The sequence below is a fragment of the Dipodomys spectabilis genome, unplaced genomic scaffold, assembly GCF_019054845.1.
Source record: "Dipodomys spectabilis isolate Male_0828 unplaced genomic scaffold, ASM1905484v1 ptg000365l, whole genome shotgun sequence".
NCBI lineage: Eukaryota > Metazoa > Chordata > Mammalia > Rodentia > Heteromyidae > Dipodomys > Dipodomys spectabilis.
In genome coordinates, this window is record NW_024871042.1 from 12,962,475 (window position 1) to 12,979,607 (window position 17,133).

Genomic DNA, 17,133 nt, shown 5'->3' on the forward strand with positions numbered 1-17,133 from the left:
CCAGAGTTCAAGCCCCACGACCGACCAAAAAAAAAAAGTCTGACTCAGCCGTCATCATTACTATTGAGACTCACTGCCCTAGAAGTTGTTAATGTAAGTCCATTTTGGAGCCTGCTAGAGTTCATATTAAAAGTGAAGCGGGGCTGGGCATGTGGCTTAGTGCTAGAGTGCTTGCCTATCATGCATGAAGCCCTCAGAATCACATAAACAGAAAAGGCCAGGAGCAGTGCTGTGGCTCAAGTGGTAGAGTGCTAGCCTTCAGCAAAAGAAGCTCAGGGACAGTGCCCACACCCAGAGTTCAATCCCTAGGACTGGCCAAAAATAAAAAGTGAAGTGGAATTAGAAAAGAATACAATGTCATCAGGGAAATGGATGGACCTAGAACAAATCACATTAAGTGAGGTAAGCCAAGTCCACAGTGACAAACGACACAAATTCTCTCTCATATGTAGAAGCATATCTAAAATATACAGGACTCTAGGCTGTCACACATAGTAAAACCAAAGGAGGACACTTTTAGGGGAGGAACACAAAGGCTCAGTGCCTTTGATCATGTAAAATAATATTTATCAAAATGAACTCCAGGAGCTGGGCGCTGGTGGCTCACGCCTGTAATCCTAGCTACTCAGGAGGCTGAGATCTGAGGATCGCGGTTCAAAGCCAGCCTGGGCAGGAGAGACCATGAGACTCCTATCTCCAATAAACCACCAGAAAACCAGAAGTGGCGCTATAGCTCAAGTGGTAGAGCGCTCCCCTTAAGCTGAAGAGCTGAGGGACAGCGCCCAGGCCCAGAGTTCAAGCCCCATGACCAACAAAAAAAAAAAAATGAAATCCAGGAAATGGAGTTTTTTTTTCTTTTCTTTTGTCTTGTTTGTTCATTGATCTGTCTTTGATGGAATAAAGAGGGCACAGAAATGGAGGAAAATGGTGAACAAATGCATCAGAGGTACTCAGTAGAAACTATGTTGAAAATGAACTATACAGCTGGGCACTGGTGGCACAAGCCTGTAATCCTAGCTATTCAGGAGATTCAAAGCCAACCCCAGGCAGGAAAGTCCATGAGACTCTTATCTCCAATAAACCACCAGAAAACCAGAAGTGGTGCTGTGGATCAAGCGGTAGAGCCCTCACCTTGAGCTGAAGAGCTCAGGGACATTGCCCAGGTTCAGAGTTCAAGCCCCATGACCAACAAAATGAAAATTTAAAAAATGAACTTTACAAATTGGATGGGGATGGGAGGAAAAACTGGGAGAGAATGAAGGAAGGGGTGACATTGTCCAAAAAGAAATGTACTTATAGGCTGAGAAGGTGGCTCAGTGGTACAGTGCTTGCCTCACATGCATGAGGCCCTGGGTTCAATTCCTCAGCACCATATAAATAGAACAAGCCGGAAGTGTTGCTGTGGCTCAAGCACTAGCCTTGAGCTGAGGGACAGCACCCAGGCTCAGAGTTCTAGCCCCCCAGACCGACCAAAAAGTAAATAAATAAATAAGAAATTTACTTATTACCTGACTTATGAACTGGTAACCCCTCTGTATAGCACTTTTTTTTTTTTTTTTTGTCGGTCGTGGGGCTTGAACTCTGGGCCTGGGCGCTGTCCCTCAGCTCTTCAGCTCAAGGCGAGTGCTCTACCACTTGAGCTACAGCGCCACTTCCGGTTTTCTGGTGGTTTATTGGAGATAGGAGTCTCACGGTCTCTCCTGCCCGGGCTGGCTTTGAACCGCGATCCTCAGATCTCAGCCTCCTGAGTAGCTAGGATTACAGGTGTGAGCCACCAGCGCCCGGCTGTATAGCACTTTTATAATAACAATAAAAAAAATTTAAAAACACGTGAAGTGAACCAGATGGAGAACAAACATCCCAACTTGAAGGAACTATTCAGCCTTAAGTGTCCCAGGGCAAATTTCCTGTCTACTCTTACCTCATGGGACTGTGGACCTTTTATAACCAGGAGGATCTAAGAGGAGAAACTAGAAATCCAGACTATGTATATTGCCCTAACTAATTGTTGATGAATATAGTACTTTAATGAAGTTACTCACCAATATGTTGAGGGTCAAATCATGTAGTTATTTGGGTCACATCTAACTGGGATCGTTGATGTAACCACAAAGCTACTATAATCACTTAGAGATCAGCAACTGCAGGTATAGTTATTAAAACAAGAGACTGTGGTTGCTAGGCACTCATGGCTCACACCTATAATCCTAGCTACAAAGTATTGAAATCTGAGTATTTCATTTTGAAGCCAGCCTGTGTAGGAAAGTCTGAGACATCTATCTCCAATTAACCAGCAAAAAGATGAAGTGGAGGTATGACTCAAGTAGTAGAATGCCAGCCTTGAAAAATACCAAGCAAGAATATGAGACTCTAAGTTCAAGCCTCAGTACCAGGGGCTGGGAAGGTGGCTCAGTGGTAGAGCACTTGCCTTGCATGCTCGAGGCCCTGGGTTCGATTTCTCAGCACAAGAAAAAAGCCGGAAGTGGCACTGTAGCTCAAGTGGTAGAGCGCTAGCCTTGAGCTGAAGAGCTGAGGGACAGCGCCCAGGCCCAGAGTTCAGGCCCCACGACTGGAACGCCCCCCCCCAAAAAAAAGCCTCAGTACCAGCACCAACCCTGCTCCCCCCCCAAAAAAAAAATCCAGAGAGACGGTGGGATAAATCTAGGGGTAGTAGAGGTAGGCTTTGGGGACACACCAAACACAAAACAACAGCAAAGCAGAGAAACCCTGCATAGGTGCAGGAAGCAGAACCCTTGAACGAAAACTATAGAAGAAGTTAGGAAAGACACATATTTGAAACAAAATCATCTTAGTTCCCTGTGAGACAGGTCTCACTTGGGGCATCTGCTATTCCCAAGTATCTCAAACTTCTGAAAGAACAAATGTGGCCAAACCCATGATTGCCATGCATGGTCCAGTTCCTGACACCCACCCACTAACTTACTGAGATCTGTGGGGGAACCCTTGGCTGATTATGTCACAATTTTATCTTTTCATTATTTCATAACCAAACATATCCTTTGCACAACTTAGCCCAAGATATATGGTTCAGCAGTTTCTAAGTAGGAAGATAAGAGATTGCTGCTCAGCAGAATATGTTTTAACTGAACATCTCATTTTTCACTTCTTTTCACATTCTTCTTTTATTATTCAATTCAATAACAGACCTGAACGACCTGGGCCAGGCTATTATCACTTATTTTTCTGGTCCAAGATTCAGTCTAACATCACATAGCACATTTTAGTTGTCATATATGTAGGAGGTACCTTTTTTATCCCCCCTTGTTGTGAACATATTTCATTTAACTATTCCTAAAACGTACATTGCAAACATTTGAATAGCATTAAAAAATACTAGCAGTATAATCAGCTAAGTTTACACTGGTCAGAAACTGAAATTGTGAGCTGAAATTTGAGGGCAGGAAGAAGGGTCTGTTGAAGCCATCAGGAAAACAGATTGAGGTTGGGCTTGCATGTGGAGCTCCACTAGGCAGAAAAAGTTTTGTTTTTTGTTTTTGTTTCTGTCAGTCCTGGGGCTTGAACTCAGGGCCTGTGCACTGTCTCTGAGCTTTTTCTCTCAAGGCTAGCACTCTACCACTTTAAACCACAGTGCCACTTCTGGTTTTCTGGTGGTTACTGGAGATAAGAGTCTTGTAGATTTTTCTTCCAGGGCTGATTTTAAAGCTCGATCCTTGGATCTCAGCCTCCTGATTATCTGGGATTACAGATGAGCCACTGGTACCAGATGAAAAACAGTTTTTATCTGTGTTTGGGGGCAGCACATTTCTAGTTCTCATTGCTATCGCTCTATTCTTAAGGTGTCTATGTTATACCAGCAACCTTTGGTGAAGGCTCAGGGTTGTGTCTTCTGTTAATAGTGCTCTTTTCTATCTATAAGGTACTCATCTTTCTCTAAATATATAAAATTGATTACTAAAAAAAAATGAAAGCAAGGCCAAAATACCACTAGCTTATGCCTGTATTCCTAGCTATTTAGGAGGCTAAGATCTGTAGATCATGATTTGTAGATAGTCTTGGCAGACAAATCCAAAAGACTTTATCTTCAATTTTCAAAAAAACAAAAACAAAACTGTGGTAGAGTACCAGCTATGGGCAAAAAAAGTGAGCAAGACTGTGAGGGTCTGAGTTTAAGCCTCAAAACTGGTCTGCACCCACCCACACATACACAAAGATTTAAAAAAGGGGGGGGCTGGGAAGGTAGCTCAGTGATAGAATGCTTGCCTTGTATGTATGAGGCCCTGGGTTCGATTCCTCAGCACCACATAAGCAGAAAAAAGCTGGAAGTGGTGCTGTGGCTCAAGTGGTAGAGTGCTAGCCTTGAGCTGAAGAGCTGAGGGTCAGCGCCCAGGCCCAAAGTTCAGGCCCCACAACTGACAAAAAAAAAAAAAAAAAAGTAAAAAAATAAAAAATAAACAACAAAAAAAACCGTGGCTCAGGAGGCTGAGATCTGAAGGTTGCAGTTCAAAACCAGCCTGGGCAGAAAGTCCCCATGAGACCCTTATCTCCAATTAATCACTCAGAAACTGGAAGTGGAACTGTGGCTCAAAAAACTTAATAGTTGAAAAAACAGTTCAAAGAACTACTTCATTGATTTCCCAAACAGTAACACTTTTCCCACATTTGTTGTATTTTCCCAGGTTTTTTTTTTTTATTCCTGGAATACCAACTCTAGAATTCCATTTTTTTCTCTTCATATTTTTTCTGAACTGGTTGAGTCAGATGCAAAGATAATACACTTTTGTTTAAAAAGGAAAAGAAAATTCTCTTAGATAACTTGAAAAAAAAATCAAGTAAAGTCTAATTAGGCTGGGCACTGGTGGCTCATACCTGTAATCCTAGTTATTCAGGAGGCTGAGATCTGAGGATGGCAGTTCAAAGCCAACCCAGGGCTGGAAAATCCATAAGGCTCTTATCTCTAAATACCCACCAGAAAGTTAGAAGTAGAGCTAAGGCTCAAAGTGGTATAAAGCTAGCCTTGAGCAAAATAACTCAGGACAGCACCCAGGGCCTGAGTTCAAACCCCATGTCTGAAAAAAAAAGGGGGGAAGGTAAACTAAGCTACTGATAAAGACCTTCCCCCTAAAAAGACTTCTTTTTTTTCTTTCTTTTCTTTCTTTCTTTATCTTTTTGATATTGGGGCTTGAACTCAGGGCCTGGGTGCTGTCTCTCAGGTAGGACTACAGGTTTAGGACACTGGCATCTGGCTCCCATTTATTTTTCAAAGAATAACAAAATAAAAGGGCTGGGAATGTGGCTTAGTGGTAGAGTGCTTGTGTAGCATGCATGAAGCCCTGGGTTCAATTCCTCAGTACCACATAAACAGAAAAAGCCAAAAGTAGTGCTTTGACTCAAGTAGTAGAGTGCTAGTCTTGAGCAAAAGAAGCTCAGGGAAAGTGCCCAGGCCCAGGCACCAAGTCCCAGGACTGGCACCAAAAAACAAAATAAAAGTTAGACAATATCTTTTTTTTTTTTTTTGTCGGTCGTGGGGCTTGAACTCTGGGCCTGGGCGCTGTCCCTCAGCTCTTCAGCTCAAGGCTAGCACTCTACCACTTGAGCTACAGCGCCACTTCCGGTTTTCTGGTGGTTTATTGGAGATAGGAGTCTCAGGGTCTCTCCTGCCGGGGCTGGCTTTGAACCACAATCCTCAGATCTCAGCCTCCTGAGTAGCTAGGATTACAGGCGTGAGCCACCAGCGCCCGGCTAAAAGTTAGACAATATCTTAAATGACTGTGATTATGGTATGTTAATTATGACTCAATATAGCTGGGAAAATTTAAGCATGAAACATTTTAAAAGGACTGGGACTGCTGGGTGCTGGTGGCTCATGCCTGTAATCCTATCTATTCAGGAGGCTGAGATCTGAGGACCTGGGTTCAATGCCAGCCCAGGCAGGAGATTGAGATTCTTATCTCCAGTAAACCACCAGAAAACCAGAAGTGGAACTGTGGCTCAAGTGGTAGAGTGATAACCTGAGCACAGCGAGGCTCAGGGACAGTGCCTAGGCCCTGAGTTCAAGCCACAGGACTGGCAAAAAATAAAAAAAATGAAAAGCAATCTAGACATTCCTTACACTCAGTATTTATCAAAGCTAAAACATTCTGTGAGATGACCGTTGGATTTTCAGGCAATCAAGGAACCAGATAGAAAAATGTTATTAACTTTAAAGTAGATCTAGTGTTTATTGGAGGTCTGGGAAAAGTCATTTCACACAACAATATTGCCTTTCTTTTTCCACAGCTGAGCAAAGGAAAAGTGCATGCATGCTAGTAAACCTAGCATTGCAGAGGCTAATGAAGGGGGATACTGGAATGGAGGCCAGCCTGAACTATAGAGCAAGTCCCAGGCCAGCCTGGACCCAGGCTCAAACTAACCAACTAACTCAACTAAATCCAGGCACTGGTGGCTCAAATGTAATCCTAGCTACCTGGTTGAAAGCTAGCCTGGGCAGGGAAGTCCATGAGATTCTTTTAGACTTTGCCAGTCCTGGGGCTTGAACTCTACCTGGGCACTGTCCCTGAGCTTCCTCTGCTCAAGACTAACTCTTTTTTTTGGGGGGGGGGGTCCTGAACTCTGGGCTTGGGCCCTGTCCCTCAGCTCTTCAACTCAAGGCTAGCGCTCTACCACTTGAGCCACAGCACCACTTCCAGCTTTTTTCTTTTTGCTTATGTGGTGCTGAGGAATCGAACCCAGGGCCTCAGGCATGCAAGGCAAGTGCTCTACCACTGAGCCACCTTCCCAGCCCCTCAAGACTAACTCTTTACCACTGGAACCACAGCACCATTTTCAGCTTTTTCTGAGTAGTTTATTAGAAATAACCATGATCCTCAGATCTTAGCCTCCTGAGTAGCTAGGATTATAGGCATGAGCCCTGACACCTGGATTTCCATAACACTTTCTAGTTAACCACCAAAAAACTTCAGAAGTAGAGTAGTAGCTCAGTGGTAGAGCACTAGCTTTGAGTGAAATAGGTAAGCAAGAATACCCAGCCTTTCTGGGCTGGGAAGGTGGCTCAGCGGTAGAGTGCTTGTCTTGCATGCATGAGGCCCTGGGTTCCATTCCTCAGCACCACATAAGCAGAAAAAGCTGGAAGTGGTGTTGTAACTCAAGTGCTAGAGAGCTAGCCTTAAGCTGAAGAACTGAGGGACAGCACCCAGGCCCAGAGTTTAGGCCCCATGACCGACAAAAAAGAGTACAGTTCTCAGCCCTGGACATACACACACATACACATACACATACACACACACACACAACCAACCACTAAGAAACTAAAACAAACCCCCCCCCCCAAAAAAAAAAAAAAAAAAACTATTCTATGGCCATTTCGCAGATCTTCCTGCAAACATAAAAATGCTGAGAGGATCAAATGTACCTGCCATTCTTCAACACCTTGTGATGAAATAAAACTTCTCTAGGCCTGGTGCTTTCTTTGGGTGCTGGCTGGCATTTGGAATAACTCTGCCACAATTCAGTCACATTTAACATACCTCAGTAACCAGAACAGAGGTTCTCAAACTTTATCATGCATTGTAATAACCTGGAGAGTTTGTAAAATAAGATAACCAAAGTTAGGCCTCTTCCCTATTTTCTATGATTCAGCATTTCTAAATTCCTGGTACTCTTCAGTTAGATGGACTATGGACCACACCTGCAGTCCCCGGTGTAGGGTTTTATGAGGCTAAGATTCTATGTAGCGCATTTAGGTTTAGTTGTTATCAATCTCCTCCCTTCCCCTCCTCGCCGAGGAGCAAGGAGATGCCTGTGAATGTGCGTGTTATCACGCTGCTGACAGCAGGGCCTCTGGGTCGCCATTCCAAAGGGTCTTCTCGGGTCAAAGCCTAAGCCTATACATTGAATCACGCGGTTTGCCGGGCAGGGCCCGCTTCCCCCTTCTACCCCGCCCGCAACCCCCCTCCTTGCCTCCTTGGAGCGGCGGGGGAGGGATCGGGGCGGGGACTGCGCGGGGCGGGCCCAGGCGGCGGGTCCTCGGCCGGGGGAGGCCGAGCGGCTGGCCCCGGCGCCACTGCGGAGCGGAGCGCAGCGGAGGCCGGGCGCACGGGCGGTCATGCCGGCGATCCTGGTTCCCGCACTCTCTTTGCTGCTGGCTCCGCTGCTGCTGGACTCTGCACCCTGGGTAAGTCTGCGGCATCCCCGCGCGGGGACGCACCGGGAAGGGCAGGATGGCTGGGAAGGGGACGAGGCCGCGGCCGCTCGCCATCCCGCAGGGTGGGGATCCGGGGATCCCCGAACGTGTTGGCGCCGGCCGGGCAGGCGGCCAACGGGGCGCAGGCAGTGGACCGGCCCGCTGCCAGGGGCGGGCGGGAGGGCGGAACGGACGCGGGTCCTTCCCGGCAGGCTGGGTCGCTTGTGTTCCGCTCTGCTCGCCCCTTTCGCGTGGACCTGCTTCCCCATTTAAGCAAGCGGGAGGCCACCGGAGGGACTTCGCCCTCGCGCGGCCTCGGATGCGGGCTCCCACCCCTCTCCAGCCGGTGCTCTGCAGAACGCTCTGGAAGGAGAAAAGTGGGGTCAGGAAAGGCCCCCCTTTGCGGGAGGGGGGTGGAGGGAGTTTTTCCTGCTGGGTAATCTCCCTGTTCACGCATCTGGTCGGCTTCTCGCCAGTCCCCGCCGCCTGCTTTTGGGCTTGGGTGTCCCGTCGCGTCGGTGGGGACGCTTTTCCTTTGGGGTCTGGCGGTGCGGGTGGAATGGGGGACCAGGTCAGTTGCAGGGAGCCTCCAGCCACGCACAGGAGCAAGTAGGTGAGGCCCGGGGACGCCTCTGGGAGGCCGGCCTGGCCTCTGCGGGAAGGAGGGGCAGGCGCCCAGCTGCACGTGTGAGGCGCTTAAACTTGGGTATCTCCTGGGGTCAAAGGCATGTTTTAAGTACAGGTTAGTGAAATTTGAGCCCGTTGACGGGTAAGTTACATAGCATTTGATAAAATGCTATGCATATGTGGGTTTGGAACAGAGAAAATTCAGAAACTTGAAAACCAAGGTAGAAAATGGGGAGATTCTCTTTCTTTCTTTTTTTCTTTTCCTTTTTCTTTTTTTGCTGGTCCTGAGGCTTGAACTCAGGGCTTGGGCTCTGTCCTTGAGACTCTGCTCAAGGCTAGAGATCTACCACTTGAGCCACAGCACCACTTCAGGTATTCTGAGTAGTTTGTTGACGATAAAGAGTCTCACGGACTTTTCCTGCCCAGTCTAGCTTTGAACTGTGATTCTCAGAATCTCAGCCTCCTGAGTAGGATGACAGGCATGAATCACCAGCACCCGTCCCTGAAAATTTTAAGCGTTTGGAACGCAGCTGCTGAGAATGCTTTTACATTGGGAAGACACCCTCTCAAATTGCTACTCCCTCTCCTGCCTTCTTTTGTAGACTAGGTTTTCTTCCTTGTAGACCTGGAGCAGCTCTTGGATCTGAGCTAGTGAGTTGTGAGAACCAGTGGTGAAGGTGGAATTGGGGTAGAGTTCAGGGAAACAGACTCAGGCAGAAGGGGAGACAGCAAATCTTAACCATTATCAGGGTGGAAGGGAAGGAGGAAATGGTGGACTGAGTAGCCTTCAGAGTCTAGGTCACCATGCCGACATCATTAGGTTGTCCACACGGGGAAGCTGGCATCAACCCAGGAATACTTAAGTGTCTAGGTGTCCCTACTAGACTCCTGGATCTAGAGTGGAAGGAAGTTTCCAGGCTGGCTTTCCATCATTGCCTTGTTTGGGTTTATTTACAACATCAACTATCCTAGGTGAAAATTTAATATGTGATTCTTTAAAAAGAAAAACAATCTCTCAAATGTTAATATAAACAATATATCTCAAGGGAAATAAGAGTATCTATGGCATAATTTGAGGGAGGAGTTCATTTGTTTACATTCTTGCATATGGTCTGTTGCCAGATCACATGTCCGGTAAACTCCATTGTACACTCATGGGGAGAGGGAATGGAAACAGTGATGGCTTAGGGTTACTATGAAAAAAGTCTTGACTAAATTGGAGGCACTAATGTAATGTTTTTCCCTCTCTCTCTCTCTTTCTTTTTCTTTTTTTTTTTTTGGTCAGCTGTGGGGCTTGAACTCAGGGCCTACATGCTGTCCCTAAGCTTTTGTGTTTTGGGCTAGCACTCTACCACTTCTGGTTTTCTGGTGGTTAATTGGAGATAAGAATCTTACAGACTTTCTTGCCCAGGTGGACTTTGAACTGCAATCCTCAGATCTCAGCCTCCTAAGTATCTAGGATTACAGGCATGAGCCACCAGTGCCTGGCTGATTTTCTTGTTTAAACAAAAAACAGTTCATACTCATTTTGGATTTTTTTTTTTTACAAGGGCATAGATTTACTTTAATTTTCATTAGTTTAAATTCTGGAGGGGTACAGCATCACATGGATTCTGTGTCCAATGGCCTTAGCAGCAAGGTTGCTTCGGAATTTGGCATGAACCATGCCACTGTTTTCATGGGCACACATTACCTTTCCCCAGATTACTCTGGTTTTGTTAGGCTTACCGCCTAACTGTGTTGTTTCACCTCGGGCATAAATGCCTTCAATTTTAAGGAGAGCCGTGTGCTCCCTTTGGTTCCAGAGACCCAGCTTATAGCCAGCAAAAATGGCCTTGCACCATAGCCTTCCAGACATTTTGCCTTTTTTTTTTTTTCTTGGTCGTGGGGCCTGAATTCTGGGCCTGGGCACTGTCTCTCAGCTTTTCAGCTGAAGGCTAGCACTCTACCAGTTGAATGTCAGCTCCCCTTCCAGCTTTTTCTGTTTATGTGGTGCTGAGGAATTGAACCCAGGGCCTCAGGCATGCAAGGCAAGCACTCTACCACTGAGCCACCTTCCCAGCCCCTTTGGAAAAATTTTATACAGAACACTGTTAGTTATCAGGGTGCCCGTGGTTTATGCCTATAATTCAAATGCTAGAGTGCTGGCCTTGAGCAAAACAGCTCAGGGACAGGATTCAGGCTCTGAGTTCAAGCCCCAAGACTGGCATGCACACTTAATAAAAAACCAAAATGGAAACACACTGCCTATCTGCTCATCACTTCAACACTATATTTTAATAGTCAAGTGTAGCCACTTACTGATATTTGAGTGACTTAGATTCAGGGTGGGTTGGACAGATGTAAGCAGCCTTTGGGTTTTGAATGGGGGCAAGGATTCTATAATATCCCACAAAGCTGATGCCGGTTCCTGGTTGCAGGCGGAGCTGACCTGGAAGTCTCTTCTTGGCCACTGTCCTTTCTAAGGAATTCACCTTCTAGTGCCCACCTGCACAGAACTGGTGGGGACGCTTCAGGAGCAAGAGAACATGGCACTCTTCAGGCAGCTGTCCCTGGGCTCTAAGGCTGCCCTGGCTGCTGTCACTGTCTTCGTTTCCATGATCCTTTCCCGCTCCTTTCTGGCGGAGAGCCTTGAGCTCAGGGCCTGGCGGTGGCTGTTTCGCCTGCAGCTTGCCTTCTTTGTCAACTCACTCATGCTTATTGGCTCCCTCTACATATGGCGGAGCATAGTGAGCAACCTCTGCCCCTTCCCCAGTGGGGAGTCCACCTGCTTTCAGCTTTGGAAGCTGGTTGTTATGTTGTTTCTGGCCCTGGCACATTCCAGTTTCTTCACCATGGTCTTCTTAGTGGCCGAGGAGCCCTATCTCCTTTCCTTGGCAGCCTACTCCTGCCTGGGCGCTTATATCATCATGCTCTTCTTCCTCTGTATCCTCAGCGGCATGGAGCAGGCCTACCAGCTCTTGGCCTGGCGAAGTGGGAGGGTTGTGGGCAGCCTTGACAAGACGAGGAAGCTGGTACTCAGGCCTGTGCTGGCAGTCCTCGTGACCACTCTGCTCAGTGTGGTTGGGCTTCTGAATGCTGCGCAGCCCCCAGCTGTGAAGACTGTGGAGGTGCCCATTCATCAGCTGCCCTCTTCTATGAACAACCTCAAGATTGCGCTCCTTTCAGACATTCATTTGGGGCCCACAGTGGGCAGGACCAAGATGGAGATGTTTGTGAGGATGGTGAATGCCCTGGGACCAGACATCACCGTGATTGTGGGTGACCTGTCTGATTCAGAAGCCTCCGTCCTGCGCACGGCTGTCGCTCCTTTGGGCCAGCTTAGTTCTCGACTCGGCACCTACTTTGTCACAGGCAATCATGAATACTACACGTCAGATGTCAGCAACTGGTTTGCACTGTTGGAATCCCTCCATGTCCGGCCTCTTCACAATGATAACGTGAAGATTTCTGCCACCCAGACCCAGCACGAGGGTGGGGAAGAAAAAGACTGGGTCTGCTTGGCAGGGGTGGATGATATTGAAGCAGACATTCTTCATTATTCTGGTCATGGCATGGATCTTGCCAAAGCCTTGGGGGGCTGTAGCCCAGACCATACCACTATCTTGCTAGCTCACCAACCCCTGGCTGCCAAGAGAGCCCTTCAGGAACGTCCGGATATTAATCTGATCCTTTCCGGGCACACACATGCTGGGCAGATTTTCCCTTTGAATGTGGCAGTGTATCTCCTGAACCCTTTCTTTGCTGGGCTCTACCGAGTGGCCCAGGAAACATATGTATATGTCAGCCCGGGCACGGCCTACTATGGGATACCCATGAGACTGGGGAGCAGAGCGGAGATCACCGAGCTCATTCTACAGCGGGCACCCTGAGTGCCCCTGCCCTTGTCCTTCCCCCCAGCCTGATCCTTCAGAGTAGTTTGCCTGCTTTGCCCCTCCAGCCTCTCCTGCCCAACCCTGCCAGGACACAACCTGTCACGGACAATGGTTTATGATTGGGTTGCCTGGTATTTCAGACAGGCTTAACTCTAGGTGGTCAATTGCTTTTAAGATGCATTTAGGCACATAACAGAGGCCATGATTCTGTTTTCCAGCAGAGGTGGCACAAGGCCTTCCTGCACTGTGTGCCGTGTTGATCCGCAATGTGGGGGTTTAGAAAGAGCTTTAAGAATATGCAGAGTTGGAGGGCTGGGAAGTTGGCTCAGTGGTAGAATGCTTGCCTCGCATGCATGAAGCCCTGGGTTTGATTCCTCACCACCACATAAACAGAAAAGGCTGGAAGTGGCACTGTGGCTCAAGTGATAGAGCACTAACCTTGAGCTGAAGAGCTGAGGGACAGCACCTAGACCCACAGTTTAAGACCCATGACCAGCCCCCCCCCCCCAAAAAAAAAAAAAAAAGAGTTCAGAGTTGGGAAGGGACAGGAGCCTTTCCTTTTACTATGTGGATAGTTTCTAGAATTGTTGGTCCAATCACTCTGGGTATGGAGCAAGGCTGCTAGGTGATACAGGAAAATAAGCAGATGGAAAGCCATGCTGGCTGGGAAGGGAAGTTATTTCCCTTCTTGGTTCTGTCAGAATCATCTTTGTTGAAGGCACTTGTAAAACCTACTGAACCAACACATCCCACTGTTTAACTTGAGTGATACTGTTCAACTGCCCGCTGCTGGCCTGGACAGGGCTGGAGTGGGTGGAAAGAAACTATGAGCATGGTGGCCAGTGCTGGTGATGCAGCTCCTGCTTAAAACCTCAGAAGGGTTTTGCCTGCCTGGTTGCATTGTATATAACCCTTGGGTGAGGTAATTAGGAGAGGCTGCTTTCCTACTGAGAGAAGAGGAAGCTAAAAAGAATGATAGGGGACTACCAATTGACAAGATAGGTTACCAGGGCTGAGGATATGGCCTAGTGTGGGAGAAGCCCTAAGTTCTAGCCCCAGCACTGTGTGTGTGTGTGTGTGTGTGTCTGTCTGTCTGTCTGTCTTCTTTGTGTCTGTGAGATGTATGTGTATGTGTTTGGTCATTTGGGGCCAGAAACCAGGTCTACCTCTGACAGAAAGTTCTTTCCATAGACCAATGGTTAAGTAGCTTTATACATTCCCAATGAGTTTCATGCAAATAAACATAAAAAGAAGACAAACAGAACCCTAGAACCTGATACTCCTTCACAGTGATTGAGGCTGATTTCAATTTACTTCTACCTAGCAGAAGGCAGGCCTGTAAGGGAGTCGCCTGTTTCTGTGTTGGCTGGCTGTTCCATTTGAGGAAGCAGGAAACGAGCTCCTCCAGCCTTCCACTTTGGATCTTTTTGTGGGAAGCACAGTTTTTGTGGGAAGCACAGGTTTTGTGTACTACGTAGAAGCTGTTGTTTGTGTAGGGTCAGCTCTGCTTCCTCCTTCTCGGTCCTGGCTGTGGAATGTTGGCACAGTGCTTCCTACTGGGCAAACTCCAGTCCATATGCTGGGCCTGGGAGTGGCTTTTGGCCCTGTTCATCTGAGGTTGAGCCTTGCTGGAGCCTCTGTCCTGCAGCAAAACAGGAGAGATTACCCTCTGGAGGAGGAACTTGTTAGTTCTGTCCTTGCTAGAGGCTAGGGAGACTTTGATCTTGGGACGCCCTTGAGCCTTCACTAAGAGGGCCCTGGGTTCAGCAGTGACGTCTTACTGGGTAATTTTTAGACTAGGTGCTCAAAGTCTTTGTGATTAGGTACACAGACAACCCTCTCTGACCAGAGGGGCTCACCCTGCTGCTCACCAAGGGGACAGCATCCTGCAGTGAGCTGACCTCACACAGCCTTGGTTTTATTCAATCTTAAAGTAACGTATTATTGTCACGCATAAGACTGTCTTTTTGGATGATTGTTGAGTTCTGTGTGGCCCAGCATAAGCCATGAGTACTCCGTGTTACCTTAAGTTTTTAACACATTGGGGCCTGGTAAAGAGCTCTGCTGGACTCAGTGGTCAGAGTTTCTGGAACAGTGGGGCTTGGGAATGCACAGCATGATACCTAGTACTTCCTGGTGCTCTGGTGAGCTGGGAGGTGCTTCCGTCGGTAGGAAGGTCTCTTTTATAAAGCCTTTATGGAAATGCTGGGATTCTAGGAGGGGTGTCTCTGCGTTCAGTTCCTGCCTGCCTCCCGCTGGCTGCCCCTGCCAGTTTTGCCACCCTTGTGACTCAGCCCCATTTGGGGCTTATTCTGATGTGCTCTTTCAGCTCTCATGTGTCTCACCTTTTAACCAGTTGGTGCCATTTCTCTCCTACCTTTGGGTGCTGCTTCTGGTCAGTAGCTTAGTTGCCATTCCTGTTACTGTACTATTTTTTTATTTGTTTTCAGTGATGGGGCTTGAACTTGGTGTCTGGACACTGTTTCTGAGCTTTTCTGCTCAAGGCTAATGCTCTACCACTTTGAGCCACAGCGCCACTTCCAGCGCCTGCCTGCCTGCCTGCCTGCCTTTCTTCTTTCCTTCCTTCCTTCCTTTTTTTCTTTCTTTCTTTCTTTTCCTTTCTTTCTCTCTTTTTTGTCAGTTGTGGGACTTGAACTCAAGGCCTGGGCACTGTCACTGAGCTCTTCTGCTCAAGTCTAGTACTCTACCACTTTGAGCCACAGCTCCACTTCTGGTTTTTGAGTGGATTAAATGGAGATAAGAGTCTCCTGGGGTCTTTTTTGCCTGGACTGGCTTTGAACCTGTAGCCTCAGATCTCAGCCTTCCAAGTTGCTAGGATTATTACATTTCTGGTTTTCTGATAGTTAATTGGAGATAAGAGCTCACTGCCTGGGCTGACTTTGAACCATGCTCCTCAGATCTCAGCCTCTTGAATAGCTAGGATTACAGGCATGAGCCACTATCCCTTCATACTAGTAGTTTCTTGGATTTTTCCCATCAGTGCTCCAGGCTTGGTGAAATAAGCTTTCCTCAAGTTTTGTTTTTATTTTATCTTGCATCCTTATCTCTCCACTTTCTTTTAGATGTTATAGTTTTCACTCACTCCAAAGTCTGCTTGACCAGTGCTTTTCTATTAGCAGAAAGGAAATGGATATGTGCAGTCTATAGCTTCTCATTCTTGTCTGATTTTGCTGCCTGGGCAGCAGAAACATCTCCACTTCTGTCCAATGTGCCCTGGACTGTAGTTCCCCATGGTACTCTTGGCGACTCTGTCCAATGATGCTCTTTTCTTTTGAGTGCCAGTTCTGGGGTTTGAATTCAAGGTGCTCAAGCCCAACACTCTTACCACTTGAGGCATACTTCTACTTTCAGCCTTTTGCTAAATATTTGGAAATAAGCCTCTCGGGATTTTCCTGCTTGTGCTGGCCTTGAACTGCAATCTTCAGATCTCAGCCTCCCAAACAGCTAGGCTTGATTACAGGTATAAGGTACTAGCACCCAGGCCCAATGTTTTTTTTTTGTTGTTTTTGGTCGGTGGTGGGGCTTGAACTCTGGGCCTGGGTGCTGTCCTTCAGCTCTTCAGCTCAAGGCGAGCGCTCTACCACTTGAGCTACAGCGCCACTTCCTGTTTTCTGGTGGTTTATTGGAGATAGGAGTCTCATGGTCTCTCCTGCCTGGGCTGGCTTTGAACCATGATCCTCAGATCTCAGCCTCCTGAGTAGCTAGGATTACAGGTGGCGTGAGCCACAAGTTAAGAGGTAAGCTTCTTCCTTGTATTGCTCATGGTTAGTTGGCTAAGTTGAGGTAAAGAAAAACAGTGTGTAGTATGCTGTTATTATAGTTTTCATTTTATGTGATTTTTGTCTCAGATTTATTCCTTAAAAAGGAGGGATGGATGTTCGCAATGGATGACAATAGTATTTATTTATCTAGTTATTTATGCCAGTACTGGGGCTTGAACTCATGTCTGCGAACTCTTGCTTAACTTGTTTTGTTCAAGGCTGGCACTCTACTACCTCCACTTCTGGCTTTTTTTTGGTGTTTAATTGGAGATAAGAGTCTCATTGACATTTTTTATGTGTGGGGGGGCTGGCTTCAAACCTTGATCCTCAGATCTTACTCTCCTGAATAACTAGTATGATAGCCCTGAGCCATCAGAGTCAGGTTTCTTTTTAATTTGTGGGGTTAGAGATCAACCTCAGGGCCTCATGCCTGGCAAGTGCCATGTCATTGATCTACACCCTTATCCCTCTCTGGGTTTTATGTTATAAGACTCTAGCTTCACTGTTTTCTGTATGGATTTCTAATTTTCCAGCACCGTGTTGAAGAGACTATCCTTTCTCCTTCAGGTGGTCTTGACATCTTTGTAAAAATCATTTGAACATGTACATGGGCTTTCTGTTGTCTTCCATTAATGTTTGTCTTTATACCATTACCACACTATTTTGTACTGTGTTAAGTAATATGTTT

General features: G+C 47.1%; 3 protein-coding genes across 3 annotated transcripts in view; 2 read left to right on the plus strand and 1 right to left on the minus strand.

Annotated features, from left to right (window-relative positions):
• Positions 1-8,019: 8,019 nt before the first annotated feature.
• Glb1 (galactosidase beta 1) overlaps positions 8,020-17,133 on the plus strand; it is a 108,993-nt gene continuing 99,879 nt past the window's right edge. Inside the window, exon 1 of the mRNA XM_042666401.1 lies at positions 8,020-8,152. Coding sequence (XP_042522335.1) covers positions 8,084-8,152 — 69 coding nt within the window. The 5' untranslated portion in view covers positions 8,020-8,083. The remainder of the gene's footprint in view (positions 8,153-17,133) is intronic.
• LOC122096019 (60S ribosomal protein L35a-like) lies at positions 10,352-10,649 on the minus strand. The gene has a single exon (XM_042666403.1). It carries the CDS (start codon positions 10,644-10,646, stop codon positions 10,368-10,370), a length of 279 nt encoding a protein of 92 aa, XP_042522337.1. The 5' UTR covers positions 10,647-10,649; the 3' UTR covers positions 10,352-10,367.
• Positions 11,204-12,760, plus strand: Tmppe (transmembrane protein with metallophosphoesterase domain). Its single transcript, XM_042666402.1, has one exon. It carries the CDS (start codon positions 11,317-11,319, stop codon positions 12,658-12,660), a length of 1,344 nt encoding a protein of 447 aa, XP_042522336.1. The 5' UTR covers positions 11,204-11,316; the 3' UTR covers positions 12,661-12,760.

Coding starts and splice junctions, on each gene's coding strand:
- Tmppe (XM_042666402.1), top strand. CDS start 11,317: ATGGCACTCTTCAGGCAGCTGTCCCTGGGCTCTAAGGCTGCCCTGGCT.
- LOC122096019 (XM_042666403.1), bottom strand. CDS start 10,646: ATGTCTGGAAGGCTATGGTGCAAGGCCATTTTTGCTGGCTATAAGCTG.